At 40.4% G+C, this 25,980-nt stretch overlaps 1 protein-coding gene across 1 annotated transcript in view; it reads right to left on the bottom strand.

Moving 5' to 3' along the window:
• Positions 1–4,755: 4,755 nt before the first annotated feature.
• The window catches only part of PANK1 (pantothenate kinase 1), a 35,353-nt gene continuing 14,128 nt past the window's right edge, over positions 4,756–25,980 (bottom strand). The window contains exons 2-7 of the mRNA XM_063132908.1: positions 23,988–24,340; positions 19,682–19,935; positions 15,229–15,405; positions 13,468–13,591; positions 8,325–8,450; positions 4,756–6,515 (exon numbers count right to left, since the gene is read on the bottom strand). Of these exons, the coding sequence (XP_062988978.1) occupies positions 6,456–6,515; positions 8,325–8,450; positions 13,468–13,591; positions 15,229–15,405; positions 19,682–19,935; positions 23,988–24,340 (1,094 nt within the window). The 3' untranslated portion in view covers positions 4,756–6,455. The remainder of the gene's footprint in view (positions 6,516–8,324; positions 8,451–13,467; positions 13,592–15,228; positions 15,406–19,681; positions 19,936–23,987; positions 24,341–25,980) is intronic.

Here is a 25,980-nt window from a genome sequence, read left to right as displayed (position 1 = left end):
CCATTGACCATGCTGGTTGGGGGTGATGGGAGGGCACCATGCTGGGAAAGCCTGTCCCACAGCATCGTTCACCTTTTCCATGTCATAAGTGATGGGAGGGGTCCTCTCTGTTTTGGGTTTTGCTGTTACTACTACCTCTTCCTATCTTGCTCCTTTTTATCCCTGTTAATGAGACTAGGGCCATAATTTCACCCCACAGGAGAAATCAGTTAGACATTTGGATGTGGCTTAGTTGCATTGGTTAATGGATCTTATCCAATGGGGCTTTTCAACATCACTTTGGTATACTAGCACCAAACTACAGTGATGTTACGTAGCTTTGCTAATGCAACAAAAAACAAATGTATCATGAAAGGTGTCAGGGGAACACAAGACTCTTAAAATAACCTGGATAATCTCTAGGAAGTTTTTGAAGGGTAGAAGATGTAAAGATGGACATCTTGGGGGATTTGAAGGGGCAGTGTTGAGGAAGACATATGGTAACCTTCCCCAAACTGGTGCCCTTCAGATGCGCTAGACTATAACTTTCAGTGCCTCCCCGCACTCCCAGCCAAGCTATAGCAAGTAGAGTCCCAAATCAAGTGAATTTCCTATGACAGATCTACAGAGTAGCCAAAGCCTACTCAGTCTTTTAAACACCAATGGTATGAAAAAGAAGTTATATTTAAGCTGTATTGAGTGACATCTTTTTCAACACTGGCTTTAAATTATTTTAAAAATACAATATTCAGTAACAGCAGGGGCAAATATATCACTGCTCTCTAAGATGCATATATGAAATCATTTAATCCATGGCAATAGGGGCATTGTTGGGTCTTGTCTTTGATTCAAATCTTTCTGTGGTTCACCTTGCTGGTTCAAGGCCATCACCCTCTCTTATCTGGCATGCAATCACTAAGATGTTTTCAAAAATGTCATTCCATTACTATTACTTTGTTAATTTGTTCACTGCTGGACTATTTTTGCATAAATCAACGGCATATAAGATATGCAGTAAGAATTTTCCAGTGAAATCTTGGTGTACAAAAGCAGGCCTAATTTATTAATATTGCACTCAGCTTATGACTGTGAGATAAAGCATAAAACAGCTGATAAAACAAAGTAAGTGAAAGATTACTTTTGATACAGTGCTTTTGATACTATATTTTGTATTTGTGTTTTTAACCTGTTGGTAGTTTTATTATGGTTTTAATTTTTGTGAACCACCCAGAGAGCTTCGGCTATTGGGAAGTATAAAAATAAACCACCCAGAGAGCTTTGGCTATTGGGAGGTATAAAAATAAATAATAAATACTCATGCACGTTCCATGGAAATGAATGGAGATTATGGATAATCAGTAATAAAACTTAAATATATTTAATCAGCATGTTCTTCACTTCCCCCACTGTCGCCCCTGTCCACCACTTCAAATGCTCAGAGTGCTTCCTAGAATTATTTCAAAGATTCTTCAACTTTTTGAAGATCAGCAGTATTGTATCTTACAGATCTTACTTCTGGATTGTAGCTCACACTCATAACCAACAGAAGCAGTGCTCTTTCAGTTCCAGATGGGTATTAATAACTACTGAGGACTACTTGGTCACCTCAGTGTTTCTGCCAACGTTTTTACAATATTGTTTGGCTGGCTGCAATTACCAAAATAGTATGGTTTAGCCTGCAATCCCATACACTTACCTGAGTAAAAGACATTGAAAACAATGAGACTTCCTTCTGAGTAAACATACATTGGAATGTCGTGAAGGTTTTCTTTGGATAAGAACTGGAGACTTGTAATGCCTGTCTTGATTGTTTTAATTTGTAACCTATACACCGGTTTCATTACAGGCCTTCTAATTTGTGGTGCCTCAAGTATGAAATGCCCTCCATAGAGGAGCATGCCTGGCATCATCTCTGATCACCTTTTGACAATTGAAGATTAGGCATTCCCTATTATGTCTATAGCTGGATTTAGGCTCTTTTATGGTCCCGGAGAGGTCATTCCAGGAGCCATAGGATAGTTTGGATCACCCTTGGAGGGAGAGATCCGACCTCAGATGCCCTCTCTCAACTCCTGTGGAATCCTGAAGGGTGCCTTACAAATTGACTGAGTAAACAAATAAGATGGTATCTTGATTCTAACAGCCCATTTCGAAATGGACAGCTAAAATTCATGCAGTTATTGCTGAATGCTAAGATTCAACTGACTTGTCTCCCCCCCCACCCCGCCTGCCCGCCCATTTCATCTTATATCAACAGGAGAAAAGCAATAGGCTCTCTTTCTCTCAAGCAATTTATAGATATTGAGTCTTTTTTTAAATCTCCCTACCTCGAAGAATAAACTTTTTAAAAATAAAAACAAATGAAGTAATAAATCTAAACTATATGTTCAGATAAAAGCATTTTGACAGATAAAAGCAAACAAAAGAAACACATTAAGCTCAAACTCCAGTCCAACAATGCCATCTCCTGGTGAAAACAAGGCATGATAGGAAGAGTTGTGAGGGACAATGATGTCATTGCTTTTGTAAGTGCTGCATAAGAGGAGCTTTGAGATTTTTAACTGTGGAGTCGTGTCATGACATTCCAGAATGAATTACTTTGCAGCATCCAAACTTTCTGCTTTTTGCATTGCTCTCTCAGAGCCTACCACATATACACCCAACATTAAAGTTGTTTAAAACTGATATTGATTCAAGTATTTTTTTTTCAGTTTGTAGGTGCTATCACACCTCTCTAGCCCCACTCACTTTGGGAACACTCAAAATATTGTCTCCGCTACTTTGAAATCTTTAAATAATACTTCAACCCTAGCCCCTCCTGGGAGTTGTCAACTTGTGGTCTTATTTTTTTTCTAGCACAAAATGCCTGACATTAAAATACCGAATAACATAGTAAAGCTGATGGTTACATTACAACATCACTAAAATAAAAAATACCAAATGGCCTGAGCAGGGTTCAGCACATCCTGAAACCTTTCCCCCTCAGTGCCTCCACTCTCCTTCCCTCAGGCCCAGTTGGTAGTTGCTAAGCAACAGTATAAGGAACATTACTAGGTGAAACATAGTGTAAAAAACGCTGTGTAGCCCAGTAAAAATAAGGTTGAACTTTAATTGAAAAAGGAGTGTGTGAGTGTGTGTTTGAGAGAGAGAGAGAGAGAGAACAATCAGACTAGCGTAAGGAAAAAGATACTAAAAGTCACAATGTCCAGTTTGATGCAAACTGGGTGTGTGTGTTTCATCAGCAGATCTTAAGTGTCAGAAGGAACTTGCTTCTTGGAAGCATCAGTGGCTGCCATAGCAGTCACAGCAAATTGGTAGCTAACGAAAGTTCTATTATACTAGCAAACTAGCACTGCCACAATATCACCCACCGGGTCTTCTCCACTACTGCTGATGGCAAAGGCTGATATCTTGGCAACAAGAAATCCTCCACTGGCAAGTCCTATTTCTCCAAGCAATGCTGCAGCAGCAAAAACCATGATGCCTCTTCCCAGGCCTGCTCTGCTCATAGCTCTATTTCCATCCCTGCATCCAAGGATCAAACTGCTGTTCAACATCAGAGTTATAATAACCAAATTTCATGCTGATAATTCAGTGCTCAAGTAGATATTGCAAAACTGTGTGCTTTATGTCTTTCCTGGCCCCTATGAGAGCAGATGTGGGAGTCAGACTGGAGTTTGAACTTGCATAGAGTTGGCTCCTGAATATGTGTACCAAATTTCAATATTATTATTATTATTAATAATAATAATAATAATAATGTTACTCGCCTCTCCCTCTGGATCGAGGCGGGGTACAACACAAATTCAAACACCATAAAATACATATAACTAATTAAAACATTTAAAACTAATACATTATTAAAAGCAGCACATTATTAAAAAGGCATCTTAAAATTCAACTGGGTAGGCATGCCGGAAGAGATCAGTCTTTATGGCTTTCTTAAATTCCGGAAGTTCAATGGTCATTGTATTACAAACCAACAAATACAATGCCAAGAGCAATTGTGGTATAATGGTTAGGGTGTTGGACTGGGAGTCAGATCTGGGTTCTAGTCCCCACTTGACCATGGAAGCTCACTGGGTGCCATTAGACCAATCACAGACTCTCAGTCCAACCTACCTCACTGGGTTGTTTTTGTGAGGATAAAATGAAGAGGAGGAAGATTATGTACCCTACCTTGGGTTCCTTGAAGGGGGAAAAAGTGAGATATAAATGCAATAAACAAAAAGAAAATAGGCTAGTTAAGCCCAAGACCTCATTTCACTTGGCCAAAAAGTGACTAGATATCAAGGTGAGCCCATTTCAAAGCTCTTTCAAAAGCTAAGGCCAGAAATTTACTTTTATATTCTTTTCAATGAAAGTTTTGAATGCTGAAGAGCTGCACCTCTCCACCACTGCTTTACACATGACAAGTAAACAAAAACTAAAAATATTTACAGGAAATAAGGACAGATGTAAGGTAAGGTATACACACTCATCCTTCCCTCCAAGGGTGTGAGTATTTGTTGTTGCTGCTTTTCTTCCTAACTAGACGTTTTTAATTGGTAAAACTCTGATCACTTATATTCTGGTCTTTTGGTATAACAGCAGAGATTCAGGTGCTGGGTGGGTGAACTGGATTGGTCACATGTGAGTGATGCTCTTTTCTTCTAGATTTCTTTTAAAGCAACCCAACAATAAAAAGTACCTGTTGCTAAAACTTAAAATGGAAAGGAAACAGGACTGCAGATTCCTTCTAATCATTGAGGGAATGAAGACCACAGATGCATTAGAAACCATCACAACAGTCATGGACTTTTATTGAGCCAGGTAAGTCAACAGTTAGAATTAATTCATGAAAGGTTTGAAGATAAAGAAAAAAATACTGTATTCCAAAGAAAGAAATCCAATTTATTAGAGAACTTTTGCTCCCTGAAACATATGCTGTCATGTTATGGACACTGCACAGCATGTGACAGCAGAACTGTCCTTCCAACACCAGTCAACTAGATAGAAAATAATTTAGTATGTAATGCTGTTCTTTGCAAGGTCTGGAAGTTTCTAGTTAATCACACAATTGTAGTATGTATGTATTTATTCTACTTTTAACAATTGAATTTTGAATACCACTAATCATTTAATGAATTAGTATACATTACATTCATTCTCAACATAAAAATTGACTTGTGTTTGACATTAGCTCAGTTTCAACTCAACGGAGAACTCCATGGAGCCCACCACACAACATGCAACATGACAGTTGTGCAGGAACTCTCCTCTGCAGTGTGAATATTCTCCATGGAATGTTTTCCCAAAAAAATCCACCGTTGTGCGGAGTTTTCCTGCCAGACAATACGTTTCTCAAAAGTGGTGTAACAACTCCACCACAGAGTTCTAAAACCATCATTGACTAATATGTTGTCCGAACTGAGCCATTTTAAAAGATGTCGAACAGATGGCATAATATTCATCTTGTATGACTTCCGTTTCCATGTGTATTTATTGTAATAAACATGTCCTTTAAGGCCTGTTTCTCACATAAACAGATGATAAACCTATTTCTGGATTGCACCATTTCAGACTGCTGGTGGGGCCTCACATGATTGAATGCTCCTTCCATATGAAATAATAATAATAATTATAAAAACCCTGCAAATAGAAAGCCAGGATGTGCGAGGATTTTTTCTCTATGTAGAAGAGCATTCAGTTATGAGAGAACAGGTTTACCATCTTGTCTACTGTTTGTGGGAACCAGGCTTTTTAATGTCCAATAATAAAATGTGTTCAACTCAGATTACTAGGTTTTGGGTACTGTGGATAGTAAACTCAGTGCATACATTTCCAAAGTGTACATGGTGTATCAGGATAGGTTGAAGTGTTCTCCCTATTTTCAGTAGATTTGATGGCACATCGAACAGTACTTCTCATTATTGCTAACATGGGCTTTCAAACAAAAGTAGTCTGCTTGGGGAAGATGGGGAAATAGTTTAATGAACAATGAAGGCAACAAGATTCATTACTTTAGTGTTCACACTAAATGCCAGTTTTTCAGTTTCATTTGAAACCAACAGCAATCATGAAACGTCATGAAAGATTTTTTAAAAATCTCCTAGAGCGATTACTAAATGAATAATTATCACACTAGATCAGTAAACCCCAGAAGAAAATAATAATAAAACCAGTGTCTCATATCTTATGTCCTTTTCCCATACAGTATCCATCATTATTTTTTACATAATCCATAAAAATCTGCCAATGTTTGGCCACATTGCACATTTTGTCTTAAAAAAATGTAGTATACAAATAAAAATGCCTTTTTAGATTCCTGGTATGAATTCTGAAGTTAACGTCCAACCCTAAAGTTAAAAGATCAGCTAAAACAAGTTTAAATTATTATTTACAAATCCAGCAGGTAGAACGTCCATCATGGCTTCTTTCCCATCCTCTTAGCAGCTGTCACTCTTACAGCAGTCTTGCAGATCCTCGGGGCTTTATCACTGATCATCTGTCATTTTAAGCAACTCTAGAAGGGCCCCAACAGCACCAAAATAACCCTTCAAAACAATTGGGGGGGGGAATTAGTAAAATTAATTTTCACAATGTTCAATATGTAACACAACAGAAAAAAAATAGTTTTTTTTAAAATGTAAACATCCAAAAACATCAGGAATCATAACAGATACTGTAAAATAAAATACAGAATGTGTAGAAGGCAAAGAAAAGAATCTGCATTAACCAGTGACCATGAATGTTAGGAACAGCAAACAAGTATACTGAGAATATAATTGGTTGGTCTCAAAAATTCCCAACACTTTTAAACAAAAACTAGTTGTCCTAATAAAAGATTAAGCACTTCACATATTTTACCAATACACTGAAGGTAAGACTTGGATACAAAAGCCAGATCATGTGTTGTGTTCATTCATACACTTGAATTTTATATGAATCTTCTTCCAATGAATGTGAATTGAGGAAAGGGTTGAACCCATAAAAAGCAAATCATCATAATATGAATAGATAATGTCTTGCCTGTATTATAGTTGCACAGAACAGCCTCCAGATTATAGAGGCTCCATGTATCTTGCAAGTCCCCACATCTGGGGAAGTAGATAAAGACTTTCATAAATTCACTAGTAATCAGGAAGACATCTATCTGGTCAATGTGGTACAGCCATAGACCCTATGACTTGCTTTCATAGCGAGTCATAGATTTAACATTCTATTCGAAGTTAGTTTAACAAAAAAGTCTGAGCCAGTTTGGAGCCAGCACATACATTACAGATGCCACTTAGAAAGATCCTTAAGTAACACCACACGGGGGCCATTCACAATGCGGTGAACTGTCATAAGGCGATTTTCTCCACAGTGCTGCAAACAGCCCCAAAGGGTGTGTGGTGAAGAAAAAGTGTCCTTGCCGCACAATAAGCTGCTGCGTCCAAATCATCTACCATGTGGTGATAGCTACACCTCAGAATGGCCTCCAGGTGGCAGGTGGAAAGCAGAAAGGCTGTATAATCTTATACATGTCTACTCATGTAAGTCCCAATGAGTTCAATGGAGCTTGCTTGCATGTGGGTATAGGACTGTATCCTAAGTCAGAGAAAAATCTATATTTCCTAGAATATTCATTCTCTCTCTCTCTCTCTCTCTCTCTCACACACACACACACACACCCCCATACACACACCTTATCTCTTGCTACTATGTTTTCATCTTCATTAAAAGGTCCTATTCAACTCTCTAATAAGTAAGATTCCCCAAAAGGTGTGTAATCGATTTCTTAAATTCCAAATGAAAAGTCTATAGGATTTCCCTGGAGCATATTCTGTCTTTTTTGTACAATTTTATTAATCTGCATTGTTATATTTAATTAACAGTGGGTTGTATCCAATTGGTGGGCGTCTTGGATGCAGTGGAGATTTGCATTAATGGCAGTGAGAGCAAAGAGATTTTTGGCAATTTCCCTTATCCCTAAAGCCTCCCCACAAATCTGGAGAAGAGGGCAGGAAGTGGTGTGGGTGACTGTACAAGAGAGCAGGAAATCACTGTAAATCTTCTCCCTTCCTGTTCTACTGGCAGGATCATCTGCTAGATCAAAGAGCCTTATGTCAGCAAAGGCCCACCAACTGTATACAACTAAGTATTTCTTTGCTGTCTGTCCTCACCGGGAGGCTGCATACCTACTACTACTACTACTACTACTACTACTACTAAACATGTCAATCTGTTTTTGAATGAATACTAATCTTTCTTCTCATACATGCTTTAAAAACTGGAAAAGATTTGTTACAACTTTGATCTTGCAGGAATGCACTAATAGATTAACAATGTTAGAATCTTGCTGTCTTTTGAACAGCTTTTACCTCATGTTCCAAAAAGAGAGCTTTGAGTTGTCCCTTTGACCAATAGTCCATGGCATAGGCTAGCACCTTCATGGCGACCATGTTGATTCTCAGAAAGTTTCCAACGAACACCACCCTCTCAATGTTCTGTAAAATATAAGTGAAATATACACATTTAAATAGGGTGCCATTTTACCTTAAAATATATGAATTTTTTCCACAGCATTTACAGCTACAAGGTTTATACCATGTATTTTAACAACAGGACATCAGACAGCCAAAAATAGATAATCTTGATTAGATAGGAAAATACCCTGAGGTAATATTTCTGGGTAAATTAGAAAGCCATTTCTGGGTGACTCTGATGAACTGTATACAGTGCTACTACTGTCAGTATTTTATATTCTTTCTCACTTAGAGAATACCACATTTTTAAAAGCAAAAACAGCCACTGTCGTACTGTGATAACACAGCCTTGCAAATGTCCACAAATACTGCTAGCTCTCCAAAAAAATTTAACTAGCTCACCTAAGATTATGACAGCAATCTGTGGTATAACAGTGAACTGTGGGAGAAAGAGGCAGAGGAGACACAGCCATAGGTCCAATCCTATAAACACTTACTTGGAAATGAGTGCAACTTTCTTCTTACTCACCACAGGCAACCAGGTGAGTAATTATTTACATAACTAAATATAATATCTAAGGGATATATTGATTACAACATTTGTCTTCAGCATTACCTGTACTAAGGCAAATAATCAAATTCTGTGGTCAAATCATATTCCTCTGCATGACCACAATCCTGCCACTGAGACATCTAAAGTGTGAGGCAATGCAATAAGCACTATATGAAAGCCCATATTTTACTGTAAGCCATGGATGGCATCACGTTGCTAAAAGACGCTATATTTCATAGACGGGGTGGAGATTCCCTCCAAGAAGAAAGAACCTGATCAGAAACCAAAAGATTGCTACAACATGCCAATCATCAGGTGCTGGAGGTCAATGCCACCTCAAAGCTAGTTTTGTAGGTAGCAATGGGAATGAACTAGAGGACTGGTTATGAAATGGGCACAAGGAATCTCTGTGCTGGAACTGCAGCTCCTACATGCAGAACAACCTAGAAGATGCAAGAGATCTATGCTACTGGTTTAGAAGTCGCTACCTATGGCAAGAATCTGTTCTTCTGCAACACAAAAGCATACCATAAAATTAATTTCAGAATTGTTTTTTGAGCTACCTTGTATATTTTACACACCAGATAGATAGCATCGTTGTTCTGTGCTGGCTGCCTGACAAGCGTATGCTGAAATATTGTATGACAGCCATCAGTATTTAGCATGATAGAACTAATTTGGAAAGAAAATGATCAAAAACTGTTTAAGAGCACACTATTTATGGCAGTGAATGCTTTCTTCCAATACTGCAGTTTCCGTCTCAAAGTTGACAGTCTAATTAACACCCTTGGAGTTGGTGACTAAATAAGCATCAGCTTATTTTATTTTTTTAAGGTTAAGTGCAAGTTATTTTTGCCTCAAAAACTTCCAAGGTGCTAACATGAGGAAAACTAGTGTTAATCATGCACATCTACCTCTTCTGACAACTCAGTTCTCTTCCTGCAATCCAAATATACTCTTAGTAAAATTGGAAAATATGTATCCTGTATCATTTATACTACCTTTGTCTGAAGTTCTCTTTGCATTTCCCTCACAATATTTGTATCTTTACAAAATATTCCTTCAAGTAGGCCAGTATTATTGTTATCCTCATAATACAGATGAAGATCTGAAGCTAAGAGATAGATGATTGTCTAAGGCTGCCAGTAAATTCAGAGCAGAGCAGAGGTTTGAGCCAGAACCTTATTATTATTATTATTATTCCTGGGTCATCATTCATGACTTTAATTCTTGTACTACACCACCTACTAGAATGATTTTAAAATATCGCTTTTAGAAGTCTGATTGAAATAAAAGCTTTGTTTTTAAGATGACTTAGGGCACAATCCTATGCATATTTAGACAAAAACAAGTCCTACAACTCCCAGCATTCCCTAGCCAGCCGCACAGTAGCTGTTTAGGGACTTCTGGGAGTTATAGGGCTTTTTTCAGCCTAAATATGCATAGGACTGCTCCCTTAAGGATCCTACAGTAGAATATACATGGAGTTAACTGCCTCCCTATTAACCAAAGAGATGGCTGGCCATCTTCTCTTAAGAGAAAAGGGGAGCTTAGGGAAGAAAGATAATTCTGCCACTTGTCTTTTGCCTAATGGAGGCACAATGGTCTTTCTTGGTATAAAGTAGCTCCCTCTATTCAAAGCTCAGCTAAGAAGAGTCTTCTGAATGCAAACAAATTAATGGAATTAAGGCTTTGTTACTCTTGGTTCATAGAATGGTCCTCATGACCATTATGGAATGGGCTCTAGGTTTTTGTGAGAATCATAGGCTCATTTTGTGAGAATTAGACTCCTCCAAATGATGGTTTGGAAGATCAGAAAACAAGCCACAGGCTCATATGCTCCTTCCTTTGCTCTTGTGTAAATTCACTTTAGTACAAACCATAGTTTGCCATGGCCTCAAAGTCAGCAAACTATAGTTTGCATTTGCCCTTAAAACCAGAATTGGAAACCATAGTTTGAATGGGCTTCCAATGGTGGCGTGGAGGAAAATGTTAACCATGATTTCCCACTTTGGACATTAATAGTAAACTGATTATTCCAACACTGCAAACCAGCCTTTCCCAATCTGGCACCCTCCAGAGTTTTGAGTCTTCAACTCCCATCTATCCCAGCTAGCATGGTCAATCATCAGGAATCCTGATAGTTGCAGAACAAAACATTGAAGTGCACCAGATTGGAGAAGGCTGTTGTAAACTAAAATTAAAGCCATGTGGAAGCCTTAGGTCTGGTTCACACATCATTCTAGCCCATGGTTTATTTAAACCATGGTTTGTTGCCCTACCCAGAGTTTGTCTGGTGAATGAGCTAACAAACCATGGCTTTTTTCTCAGTTCCTGGGTTTCTTTCCTCCTTCACCCGTCCTCTCCCTGTATCCCAACTGCCTTTGCAGCACTCCATGTTAGCATATAAAGAGGCTGGGTATTTGCCCACATTTGCCTGTTGCTTCTGTAGTCTGGTGAAGCAACCCATGAACAATCCACAATTCTGGATTTGCATGTATCAACCACCCATGGTTTAAACAACCCACAGTTCACAACCCCTCAGTAAACCATGGGTTCTCTTTGTGGGTTGTTCATGGTTAACCGGCAGTTAATCCCAATTCGCAGTAATGACAACCCATGATTAATTAATTAAACCATAGTTTGTCGTTACGTGCGAACCAGATTATAGTTTCATGAACTACAGGCCTTTGCAAAATGTGGCTAGATGACCAAAAGACCACAAGGATGCATATCCAAGTACACAAAACTGCAGTCAATTTCTGCTGTCAAAGAAAATAACAGGAACACATAATTTGTCTAAGGAATCCCATTCAATTATATTCACAGCACATACACACACACATCCCGCCCTCCAAGAATTAATCCTCTTTCAAAACTAATGACATCATACTGAGTAGTGGCCATTCTCTTCATATCAAATGCAACCTGAGTCGCTCACTGTAGTTAACTCTCTATGCTTTGATAGCCCTGTACAATGCTGCTTGAACTCCATGCCACAAGGCAACACTGTAAAGAAGCTGAAAGCAAAGAGAAATAGGATCAGGATTACTTGATATTGAAGAAGCTTCCAATGATACTAGTATGGAAAATTTTAGTTTGTATCATACAGGAATATTAAAAAGAGTTCTCAGTCACCAACACATGGAAGAAATAAAAGACACACATATGTACTTTGCTTGATCTGTTATGTTGGTATCTTGCCTTCCACTTGATCTGCTTTGTTAGCATCCTACCCCCTACAAATTCCTTGATGTTATGGCAGACACCTGGCTGTTGCAAAAAGCAGTATCCCTATGCTTTCTCTCTCTCCTGACAATGTCTAATCATGTAAAATGTACAACAGGGTGTTCCCTTGCTCTGAGTTTCTCTGCCCCCACAAGTGGCACAGCTAACAAAGCGGAGATGAGGCAGAGATGGCACTTGTGTACTACTAGATGTTACCACTGGAAAGTAGGATGTGGACTGTTGCTTTAGGTTGCAGCTACAGATGTCCCTGTAACAGCTAGTTCTGGCTTCAAGATGTATTCGTCTCACAAGCATTGTGTGGGGCAGTGTGGTGACTTGTCTAAACCATCACTGAGCTTCTTGGTTGAACCCAAATTTGAAGTCTTCCACAGCCAAATCCAACACTCTAGCTATGGCAGTACACTGGAACCAATTTGTAAGAGCAGAGCTATAAACGCACACCTCCAATGATGTACCAGGATCCAATTGGTTTGGCTTGACTTTGAAAAGGCTGTAGATGTCCCTGTGTGCTCAAGTACATATTAGGAGGCATGTAACTCTCTTTCTTGTAGCAATAGCCCTACTAAAACAAAGATTCCAATATACTGTGCTGGATGACAAGCAATTCCAACTCCAAGTGGTGGGGAAGAATTCAGCCCAAAGGACCAAACAATATAGAAAGCCATAATTACCACGCAGCCTCACTAACAATGGCCTCTCCATCAAATAAATGCAGTTCACAGGCTTACATTATAAATATTGGGTTTGCGTAAGAGAAGAGTACAAATCTGATATGCAAACCTTGAGCAGACACAGAATTCTAATGGTGGTGCTGAAGAATAAGAAATTTGGGAACCACCGACATTGTACATGGATTAAGTCCTCATGGAATAAGACACATTAACAGTAACTCTGTTGAACAGTTTAATCATTTAACAACAAACAAACCTGTGGATCCGTAGGACAAAGCTTCATACGACAGTAAAATAAATACTATAAAATGGAGTGGGCAACTTGTGGCTGTCCAGATGTTTTGGCCTACAACTCCTACCAACCCTCACTATTGGTTATGGTTACCAGGGCTGATGGGAGTTGTGTTCCAAAACGTCTGTAGGGCCACAAATTGCCCACCCATGCTGTAAAAGGTTCTTCAGTGTTTACATCTGTTGGACAAGTTATACAAACTAGACAGAGATCCAAGTACTTTCAGTAGCACAACAGAAACTTTCATAAGTTTCCTAATAAACACGCTCTTACCTCATTCAAAGCACACATCCGGGCAATGGAACCGATGTTATTGGTGATGGTGACTAAAGTCGCTCTTGCTAGGTCCTCTTTACTGATGGAATCTCTCTTTTCTTTGCTCATCATGTTGCCAAAGCTGTGTGATAATACTAGAGGATATGATCTTTCTTACATTTTTCAGAAAGGGCAAGGTTTCTAAAAATAGGTTTTTAAATAGTTTGTCTGGGATATATATTCAAGGCACAAACATAAACACTAAGGATGTTACCAATCAGAACTACTATCTGTAGTAAGCTAGCATTACTTTCTTGCATTACTTTCTTACAAAAGTATTGTATTTAAATTGAAAGTGTTTTCTGTGTTACACTGTAGATATTTACGAGTGAGCAAGAACCATAAACAGAGACCTGAGATGCTTTAACAACTAACAAATTTATTTTGGTATGAAGTGGACAGAGAAGATGTTGGATATTATATACACAGTGGGGGAGGGAATCCGTTTTTCAAGGTGAGATTCAAGTAAAAGCAATGCATCCTGAACAGCAAAGGGATACCATATAGGAGCCAAATCAATCTCAAACACTAAAGTCCTACACACACAAAATACATAACTATGGTTTGTTTACCTTAACAATGTAAGCCAACCTTCCCTAAACTAGTGCCTTCCAGATGTTTTAGACTACAACTCCCAGTTTTCTTGACCATTAAACATGAACACAGGTTAACTGAATTCCCTATGGCTCTTTATTTTCAGGGAGGGTTGCTATGGGAGGAGACAATTCTAAGTAGAGAAGCATAGAGGGTGCTTAACTCTTTCCCCACATGTTGTTTCTCCAGGCCATATCGCCCACCAGCAAGCGGTTTTCCCTCACTGGTATTCCAAATATGTGTTTCTGTATGGAGAAAACACAGCTTGGCATAGACAATTTGGAACAGAGAAACAGCAAGTAAGGAAAGAATTTAGCAGCCATCATCCCCACCTTCTTTAGTGCTTTTCTGCTCTAAACTGCCTCTTGAAACAGCTTTTCCTGAAACAAAGGGTGGGGGAAAGTTGCACGCATCTGCATATAACATGTTGTTAGTCCCTGAATACCTAAAACCATGTGTTTGGCATGGTAGGAATTGGCAGCAATCAGGATATGAAATGATAGTTTGATCTGAGTTTACAAAACCATGGTTCATGTTAACGATGGCTTAACATTAAGGCAGATGCCCTGCCTCTCTGGTTGTAAGGTGAACAACAAACCTCACTAATATCTGCCTATACATGCCCTTTAAGACATAGCTTAGTTTGGCAAGCTGAACTATAGCTTTACTGTACATTTGGAATGTTACCCAGGGTTAAGGCAACAAACCATGATTAGTGCCAAGCATGGTTAAGTGTTATGCCTAGAGGCTGACCAGCTCATAGCTCTAGATAGGGCCTAGCACACACACCTAACTTGCAACTTGGTGATCGAGTTTTATCACACCATTGCTTTCAGGATTTCTGCCCATTTTCTCATCTCATCTTGTACCCCACCACATCCCAGCCTCATTTCTATATGCATGTACCATTTTCACTGTTCACTTCACATATTTGACGAAATATGCTCTTATCTCTTACAGCTCACGACGCAATACATTTGACAGCCTTTAAGGCACCACAGAACACTCTTGTTTTTTCCTGCAGAAGTCTGACACAAAAGGCTAATGGTGGTCCACATCACATAGTCTAGGCAAACATAGGACTAGCAGGCACACCATGATTTACACTGAACTATTGATATGTACCTTGATGCTACAGCAGATCCTTGAAGTCCAAAACGTTCGTAGTCTCCTCCATAAATATCCTTCACCAGTTTATCAACATTAGTGCTATCTCCTTTAGCTGCCATTTCTAGAGCTTCTTCAAATGTCTCACAGCCAGTCAGCAAGCAACATAGGCCCAGGAATGTACCACCACCAAGACTAGGAGAAGAAAGGGATCATTTCAGCCACTTGTCACTGCTTGGGTTCCTAAATACCTGTCCTCTGTGCATGTCTCAAATTTCTCCCTCCAAAAGAGCCCCTTAGGTTGCCACTTCACTGCACATTGATAAGGGGGTGGGGTGGGGAGATGCTGATCGCACCCTCAATCAGTTTTGATAGTCGAAATGAGATGCATCTGGCAACGTTTTGGTGGTTGTGGTTAGAGTTCTGTTACAGAAGAATCACTCTGGGATGGTCCATACATTCATCCAGGCATAGTCCCAATTTGTGAAATTCTTTCCCTTCAACTGAGAAGATAGACAATGCTAATTGGGCCAATTAGCCCAATTAGCATTGTTACGTGTGTGTGACAATGCATGTTATGTGTGTGTGTGTGCAGGCACGTGCATATTCTTATCCACCACCTGAGAAGAACAGACAGCCAAATGAACTGACTCAGTTATGCAAATTCAAATCCTCTTCACCCGCTACATTTTAGTGGGTTCATGTTATATAGTAGGTCCTCAGTATGCACCTGTTCAAATAGTAACCTCTGTAAATAGGCATACCTGTAGTATACTTACAGTCTTAGAGAAGGAAAAGATATGTAGCCAGTTCCAATATAAAGGTTACCTGAAGGATTGCCTTCTCCCATATAAGCCTGCCCAAATACTAAGATCAGGAGCCCCCACCAAATGAAGTAGGGCAGATGGCTACTAGGAAGAGGGCCTTTTCTGTTGTGGCACCCTGGTTGTGGAATGAGCCCTGCAGAGATTCACCAGGTGCCTATATTATGGTCTTTTTGGCACCAGGTGAAGGACTTGGTTTCTTGGAAAGCCCCCTGGCAGACTTAGCCAAGACTCCCTCCCTTGGGCCTTTCCAGTGCTGCTGGCCTGCTCGTGCCTGAAAGCTGAAAAAGACATTCTGTTTTGCTTTGTTGTTAAGAAAAGTCCATTTAATAACAACAACTCCTCTCTCAGTTTTTAGGCACTGAGCAAGCAGCAGCACAGGAAAGGCCCAAGGGAGGCAGTCCTGAGTAAGTCTCTAGAGGGGTATTCCAAGAAGCTCAAGCAGCCAGAGAGGCTGCGAGGACAGAACAGGGGGTGGGTGGGGGGATAAAAGAGCCACCTCCTTACAGCAAGGTAATCCCTAAATCCCTGCACCCAGAGAAATGTCTCCAAAATTCTCAACATCCCAATGAAAGAGACAAAAAACCCAACAGCCTCTTTCACAGTGAAACAAAAAGGCTGAGAAAGGGCAGGTGGGGTTTCTGCACAGCACTAAAATAAATAAATAAAATCTTAATGAGCATATGCTGCAGGATTATTAAGAAAGATCTGTTAAAATCTAGGGCATAAAGTGGTTCTCAGTGCTGCTACTTGTTTTAAAGGCCTGGACTGGCTCCTGCCTCAAGCTTCCTTCTCTGCGCAGTTTTGTCTGAATGGCTCCAAGCAGGCCCATGAATGGTCAAACAGCTCGTGGATCTATTTGAGAGCATCAGCTGCATGCATTAGTCTTTTAGTCAAGGCATGTGCAAAACCTTTATAGCCCAGATGTTTCTCTACATAAGTCGCCCAGTCTTTTTCTCTCAAAATACAATAATGCAGAATTGTTCTTGGGTATAAGAATTCTGATCTGAGAAGGGCATTTCCTCCACATTTTTGTAAGCAACTTGGAACACTTTAGCAGCAATGATGTCTGCAAACAACAGGGCCAGCTGTCCCATGAAGATGGGTGGGGTGCTGATATCAGGTGGTGGAGTGGTAAATAGCACCATTTCCCCACACACACACACACACACGAGGCCCCACCACAGCTGCCCCACTGCTTCTGGCAGGTGCTCTAGATAGCTACGCCAGCCACACCCCTGCTGTGGCATTTACTGCAAGGAAAGAGTGGCCAGCAAGACTTTCTGGAGCAGCCACTGGCACTCCGTTTTCGCTTGCCCTCCCTTACTTTTGCTGCTGCCACATCAGCTCTGTGGAAAGCTGCATGGCCAGGAGCAGTAGCTGCAGGGCTCTGGCAACAGCTTGCCTGGGGTCTCACGAGCAACCTACCTGAAACCACTTCTTCTGCCATCTACACGTGACTCTCCGCAGAGCCAATGTGGTAGCAAAAGCTTGTGCTGGGGCTGGCAAAGAGTAACATTTATACTTGAAAATTAAGGACACTTTACTATTAAGTACACTTCATTACACATAAGATGTGACCGCTACAGATAAATAAGTGGGGTATATTGTTAGACAAAAGAGAGGGCATGAAAAACATTGCAAAATGGTGGGGGGAATAAGAGCTACCTGAATTTACTAAGTGACAAGTGACAGACAACAGTGTTGCAGATTCAACTGAATTAATTTTATCAACAATATTCCCTACAGGAAAATGTCTCTATGAATATTTAATTTACATGGTTTCAGGTAGGCTGAGCGTTTCGAGTTCTTAAGATAATTCTAATATTCTTTGTGTTAAAACCTTAGAACTAGTTCACTGTCTAATTTATTTGCTAGGCAGCCCATAACAAACAAAATAATGTTCAGCAGTTTATTTGTCAAAGAAATACATCTCAGCAAGCTAACAGTCAGCTTTATAATTGACTACGATTTATGAATACTGGTGAAAGTGCGCAAGTAGTCAGGCAGAGAGCACCAGTATAGGATTTGGCAATGGTACGCAAGTACTATTACATTTAAGCTTTTAAGTATTTCCCCCACCTAAATCTGGATTGCAGCATCAGAATTATGTGCATAATTTCTAAAAAGAAGCTCAAAGCTTGTGTGGACATCCTGTTTTTATTTTCTGGAAGGAAGCCCTGTTCCTTAATTCTAAGACTATGGGGACAGGCTGCAGTTGCTCTGTGGTGAGGAAAAAAACACTCAGGCCTGTTTAAGACATAGCATTAAACCATAGGTTAGTGTTATGCAAACAAGCCACAGCGAGCCTCAGGGTTACATGTTCTCTCCTCTCTTCCTCCAGAGCAGCCACAAAGAGGAGATTGGAAGCATCCAGTTCTTGTTTTAGAGTAACCAAAGTCTGTTGTTTTATTCAAAATGCAATTTAAAGTATGGTTAACAAACCAGGACCATACACGGCAGTTTGATCCTGGCTAGTTTAAACTAACCAGAGTTCTCCCCCGTGCCCTCTGCCCTCTGGATGGTAGGGATAATCCAAAGGCTCATTGCTGCTCATTCCTATAACACTAAACCATGGTTTAAAGTTACATGTGAAATCGGTCTGTGCATGCTCAGATGCATTTTTCTTTATTACTTTGCAAACACCTTTCTCCAGAGAAATACATACAAAGAGGAAGTGCTAAATGTAGTGGTTTAAGAAAGAGAGGCAAGACTACACAGCCCTGAGATCTTAATCATAGAATAGCAGAGTTGGAAGGAGCCTACAAGGCCATCGAGTCCAACCCCCTGCTCAATGCAGGAATCCACCGTAAAGCATCCCTGACAGATGGTAGTCCAGCTGACTCTTCAATGCCTCTAGTGTGGGAGAGCCCACAACCTCCCTAGGTAACTGATTCCATGATATAGGGAGGGATAGAAATGTTTTAAATAAATAATAATAAAATACAGTGTCTTCAGGAATTTCTTCTTTGAAGATTACCTTAAATGCTGATAACTACTCATACATTTCAAACCTTTTAAAAGCCTGTAAGAAAGGCTACTTAAAATCAAATTGCTCAGACAGTCCCTAAGCACTGGATTCCTTTCCTTCTAATATAATAAAAAACCTTATTGAAAGGTTACATTTTTCATTTGCTTAAGAAGACACCTACTTAGCTTATATAGGCAGTAGATTATTGTCAAAGCCTAAAGGATTTGTGTGTCTTAAAAGTACCTTATTGAGTTTGAAAATAAGGCAAGACAATGAGTTGTTGATTATCACTACACTTTGGATTTTTTTTGTCAAAGATCTCAAAGAACATTCTACTCAACTGTGTCGACTGAATCCTGGGCATTTAAATGAAGCAATTTGCTATTTTGCCTCCCTCTAAGATTCATGCACAATAGACAGTGCACTCCAATGGATAGTCCTAGGGATGAACCTGGGTTTAAAATACAGCTCAGCCATGGTGTCTTTTGGCCCCAATTACCCAACTCAGGGGCCATTTTTCCCAAACTCATGTATGCTTCAGGAGGTCAGACACTGACTTCAGCTCTTATCTGACTTTAAGAGGCCTGCTGTAATAAAGATTCAGAATCTTTGATCTAGAAGGGTTGACATTGTATTCCAGCAAAACAAGTTATTTTTGAGACGTAAGTATATTCACCTGGTCCCCGTAACTCTCTTGTAGTTGTCCTTGGAATACACTGCTAAGATGCTGACCCCAGAGCCTATATTAACTAGCAGCATAGGGAAAGGATTATCAAGGCAGTAAGGCTTTTTCTGACATCGTTCAGGATCTGCGGGATTTTCAAAATAATAGCACTCCGGCTGGCCGTTGAAACCAACAGAATCCACATAGAGCAAACCCTGGATCAAGCAGTCCAACTCATCTAGCTTATGAAGCTGAAGGTCAGCGATCTGGAAAAGAAGTTAATAAATGAACACACATTGATACTGCATAAAAACTAATGCATGAGTCAAAAGGTTCTGCTGAAGTACTTTGTACTGTTTGAGTTGGCCAATGGGTCATCGCTAGAATAATAAAGAACTATTTGCACAGGAAGTTTCAAGTCAAGCAGATTGTCCATCTGTCTGACAACAAGCACAACCACCAGGTCAAAGTGTGTTATGCATTTGAGGTTTGGACCAGGGTCTTTTCTCTCCTTGGAGAGATCTCGCTGCTATAGGTTTCTCAGAGAGTTGATGGTATTTTGAAAGATGGATCACAACTACACACATTTCACTTTTACCTCTGGTCAAATAGATTTTTCTACTGTTTCATAAAACCTGCATAAACTGTTTTTCCAGAGTCAAAGGTGGAACAAAACGAATGTTTGAGTGTGAATGTATGTACACACACACACACTATGGGAAGCAATGTCACCCTCAAACCGTTTTCAGTTCTCCAACTTTAAAGTGCAGTTACAAAGCCAGAATCCAACTAAATGGCAGAGCCCTGCAGGACAGTTTTTGTTTTGGAGCAGTTGAGAACTACAGCCAACATGTATACTGCTGGCAACACTTTGTAGTTGAAGTGAAAGCTCTAGGTATGATCTAGGACTTGAATATCGCCTTGGGACAATTTGTTCCTGTCCAAGAGAATAAGAGGTTAAGAACAAAGTAAATACTTTCACAGGATTAAGCAAACTTTCCAAATATAATTAATTCTTCCCATCGGGTGGAATTGAAAAACTTGCTAATGCTCTTATCATCATCTATATCTACATGAATGGAACTGTATGTTCCATCATCTATATCTACATGAATGTTACAAATGCAAGTTTTCAAACACCACCCTATATAATTTAAACTGAGTTACACAAAACCAAGAGCCACAAATTGCTTTGTTTTCAGACTCCTGTGTCCTCCCCTTCTTCACTCTCTACAGCAAACACAGGCAATGTAATTGACTTTTGTATAATGAATGAAGAGTGCACAGTGGAAACTGCACTGCATCACAAGACTGGAAATATTAACTGCTTCAGTTACAGTAGTGAAACCACTCCATTGCCATGCCTACACTGGAGTGATCCATTAGTTACCACCAATGAACTATGTACACAGAGTGAAATCCATTGCTGTAGTATAGAACATCAACTGTTTGCATATAATGAAAAAGGGTAGGTTTGGGTTTTCTTTCTTTTTTAAGTGATACCATTCAAAACAAACAAAGGCTTCTATGAACACCTCTTAATTTGGAACAGCTTCTGCCTCTTTTAGCATAAGATGCAGCAACTTGCAAAACAATGTGTGTGCATGTGTTACATAATCCCCAGTGGCATGCTCACCCACACAAAGAAATACAGTAAGAAGGTATCACTTTACCTATCTTGCCTCACCTTTTGCCTCAGGCCAACAGCCAACACAATAAATATATTGAAAATTATAAGCTGTTGGAATGCTAAAGGAAAGGCACAGAATTCTTGAATTTTTACTGAAACTTCTTCTTTTAAACAACCTCCCCTCTTCTCTCATACTTTAGAATAAACTAAAGTAGCCCATAAGCAATTGCTAAGCTCCTGGGAACAGCTGGTGTCACACTAAATCAGGGTGGGGAACCTGTGGCCCTCAAATGTTGTTGGACTCCAATTCCCATCAGCCTCAGCCAACATGGCCAAGGGTCACAGAATATGGGGGTGGTAGTCTAACATAACTGAAGAACAACAGGTACCCCATCCTTACACTAAGTAGGCACAAAGAAAATTACAGAGGCTTGAGCATGAAGGTTTCTCAGGCCTTTAGCTTTTAGGGATCTTCCAGTCTGCAAGCAAAATTTCAGAAACACTCAGAAAGGAAGGTTCTATAGCATTAAAGGGTCTGTAACTCTTGCTACTATTTAGAACAGGGCTGGGCAACTTGTGGTCCTACAGATATTTTGGCCTACAACCTCCATCATCGCTAGCCAGCATAGTCAACGATGAGGGATGATCGGTGTTATAGGCCAAAATATCTGGAGGGCCACAAATTGCTCAGCCCTGCTTTAGAAAACACCTAAGCTTTCAATATGATATTTTCATATGCCTGTTTGATAACACAGAATACAAGATAGCTATTTAAGAGAAACAAAAGAGAAATGAAGACTTAAAATATACATTCTATCGGTCCAGCAGTATTTTTTTTAAATCGTTCAGTTAAATGCCAAGTCTACTATTCTACAAATATCGATCACCTGGGGAAGCGGGCATGTTTGGAGGAAAGTGAAGTAGGAGTACATTACTTCTTGAAATGACTCAGAAAACCAGTTCACAGCTCTTATTCATCCCACTCACCCACGCAGCCAGTTTTTCCAGATTTCCTTAAAACACATTCATTTGCGATTAATGTTAAGACTTGACAATCAACAGCATAAACAACAGCCTGTCAAAAGCCCTGTTCAGACGTCTCCCCCTCATGCAATGACTGACTCTGTGCCTGAGTCCCTGACAGCCCTGTCCACATGTCCACACATTGGGAGCCTACCTGCATATGGGATATCTACCAAACACACACAGGTTCTCCTGGTGATCTGGAACTCCAATTGTTCAGCGTTCCACATCATGGGGAGAAGAGCCAATGCACATTCAGGAAGCTTCCTCTCTGCAGACATGGCCCCAACATATGGATGATGGGGCTAGTAGGCGTGGCCTTATTCTTCCCCTCATGTGACTGTTAATCGTGTGAGGGGAAATGGCTGAAGGCAGCCCATGTTCTTCCATTTAAACCCACCCACCACTACTGTTCATCAGGGCTGGTGTCAAGGGTAGGCTTGGCTGAGCATCTGCAGAAGGCCACACCCCAGCAGGGTCCCAATGACAAGAGCCCACCCGAGTTGCTCCTTCTCCTCATCACTGCAACCTGCTGGTTCAACTGCCTCTCGGTCTGGCCCATACAATGGTGGCCGTGATGAGAAGCTGTAGATGCCCCTGCCTCTCTGCCTATCAAGCAAGCAAGTGGCAGCAATGCTGAGAAAGAAGATGAGGAGCAACAGCAGCTGGTGACAATAGTGGTGAGAAGGCTGTATTGGTCCCTCCTTGACAGCTGCTTGGCCCCTGTGTGAACAGAGTGCTGGACTAGATGGACCCGCCGTCTGATCCAGTATGGCACTTATGTTCTTATGGCAGACTCACTGAGGGAGGGGGCCCACTGAGGGTATCTGGACCAAGGGCGCACACAACTTGTGACCCACCAAACTCAAAACAAACAAAAACCCAACCAACCCATTTTTGCTTCATTCTCTTGGACTGCAAAAACAGGGTCTTGCCTTGTTGGAAGTCTGCAATACTTCACTTGTGGATGCATGGCTTGGTTGGTAGAAGACATGCATGCCTCGTGTTCAGTCTTAATACCAATATATTTCGCAAGTAGTGTAGCGCGCCCTAGTTGTGGAATGCCCTCCCCAGGGAGCTTAAGCTAGCCTCCTCCTTAGTGTCCTTTGGACAGCTGGTAAAGACGATATTGCTCCACCAAGCTTTTACTAGTTCATACTGCTCTCTGTTTTTATCATTAATTCCCAGTTTTAAAATATGTTTTAGGGTTTTTAAAAATATAAATATATTAATCTTTGTATTTTTATTGTTCTTCATCTCAAGCCTTCACAGAATGACGGAGTGAGCCAAAAAATATTCTAATTACATAATAAATAGATGTGGTAAGGGGGGGGAATCAGCATGACACATCTGTTAACATGATAAAACAAACACTGGCCGTCTTGTTCACAATAAAGGACAGGCTTCTGCAGACAACCCATCTCAAGTTAACAATTATTTAGGTTCCAATCCTATACACGGTTACCTGAGCAAGATGCATTGAACCTAGAGGGTTTACATATATAAGGGTTGCACTGTTGAGCTGAAAAAATGGTCTGAAGTGACAAAAATAGGCAATGAAGTTATAGGCTTGACTGACACAAACACTCTTCTATATTTGATTGGGCAGCACTACCACAGGGGGGACGGGACTCTTAACCAAGACGGTGTGGAAGTCCAACATACCATTCGAAAGTCTTCCTCAAACTTGTACGCTCCGCCTCCTGTGGCACAAAGTGTGGTATGCAAGCTTGAGAAGTTCTTTTCACTACCCATCTGTATGAACCTGTGCATAGCACAGCTTGGAAAACGGATGAAATGAAGGTTCCCTTTACGCCCACACATAGTCAAGTTTTTCAGTTCGAGGTGGACATCTCGAATTCCAGTTTTACCATAGGCTGTATTGGAAGTCAAGTACTTCCTAATGCTTTTCAGGTTTTCCACTTCCTCCTGTTCCTCTTCGGCTGTAATGTCTTTTGGTTCAAAGTAGACCAGTTTAACAAGCGTCCCACCAATATCCATGCCAAACCATGGGAATGCTAGGGGAAGGGTGGGGAATAAGAACAGAGAAACGTGGATTACTAGAGGCATACACAGAACATTTCTGAAAATGGCATTCAATGGCAACAAAGCCCATAACATTAGAAGAATTGGTCACCAACGTTGCTCATTTGAAAGTGCTGCTCATCTCCCAGAAGAAAGCCCAAATCTCTGGTGATGGTTTTTGGCTTTTTAAATGGCCTAGGGTTAGGGTGCCATTTCGGAATGCGATAGCGGAAGCCAAAGAAATTTCAACAGGGAAAGGTTTCCAACAAGTTTAAAAGGTCCTTTTGGGAATATATTCAATAAATAGCAAAACAAAATACAATGCACATTTTTTAATAACTCTTAATGGCAAGATCAACACAGGTGAGCCTTCTTTTTCTCTTTTTTTCTTCTTTTTTAAAAAAACTAAATCCTATTTGGGCCTGTAACATGCATATTTGTACATAGACTCTTCTGGCTGCTTGATATCCTGCCCTCCATTGTGGAAAGGCTGGAACTCAGAGGGAGAGCACATGTACATGCTTTGCCTTCAGAAAATCCCAGGTTCAATCTTTGCTATCTCCAGGTAGGACTGGAAAAACTCCTGCCTGGAACCCTGGAAAGCCGCTGCCAGTCAGTGTCGACAGTACTGGGCTAGATGGACCAATGGTTTGACTCTGTATAAGGAGAGGACCAATGGTCTGACTCTCTATAAGGCAGCCGGCTAGGTTCCTATGGCTCCATTTTATAAACCCATCACTCATCCTTTCCCATATTTCCAAGAACTATAGCAGCAAGCTTCGATTAGGTTCAACTCTTGCTTCTCTTTTCTCTACTATCTTCACTGCCAAAATGTAGACTGTTAATATCCTTGATTCTTTTGATTAATATTCCTCTGTATACTGCCCTATAAACTGATGACACTAAATACGAGTAAGTCAATAAATAAATAAATAAATAAATAAATAAATACAGGCCCAGCATGTAAGTTTTTCATGAGAAAGATGAAAGCATCTCCTTGCCCCCAGACCATTTCCAACAGCAGCTTCCACAGTCATCATCACAAAATAATTATCACCTTAATGGTAAACACAACACATATTCTGTTATGTAAGAAAGCAAGCTGTTAACTGTGTTTTGGAATGTAGCCCACCCAAAATTCAACTTTCAAGAATACCAAGGAATACTAGTACCCAGGAAAATGTCTGCCCACGCCGTGTTTAAGCCTTGCTCTCACTCAAAGGAACAATGCACAAATGTAAAATTACTTATTACAAAGATCTCCTCAAGTCTTGAACAATTCTTGATCACAGTCATCATCACAAAGCAAGTCAACAGTATGTTATCACATTTTAATTCTTAGAATCCACTGAATGGAATGAGTCAAGATTAAAAGAAAAAGGAGGAAACCAACGTCACTTCCTGGTCATCTCTTTCCTTGTAGGCCTCCCTTGAAAAATGCTCCCAAAATAGCTACTCTGCTTCTATTTTTGGCACTGAAACAACTGATGCAGGGATGAAGAGGAACATGCCCACCCAGACCAGTTGCTCCAAGGGGGAATCCGCACGTCGTTCTCAGGGCGCTTCCATCCGCCCCCAGTGCACCCCGAAAACTTGCTTGTAAAAGAGACGAGGAAGAAGCGTCCTTGCCAGC

This window comes from Elgaria multicarinata, chromosome 8 (assembly GCF_023053635.1).
Source record: "Elgaria multicarinata webbii isolate HBS135686 ecotype San Diego chromosome 8, rElgMul1.1.pri, whole genome shotgun sequence".
Classification (NCBI taxonomy): domain Eukaryota; kingdom Metazoa; phylum Chordata; class Lepidosauria; order Squamata; family Anguidae; genus Elgaria; species Elgaria multicarinata.
The sequence above is the reverse complement of the archived record's forward strand: the minus strand, read 5'-3'. Positions and strand labels throughout refer to the sequence as shown.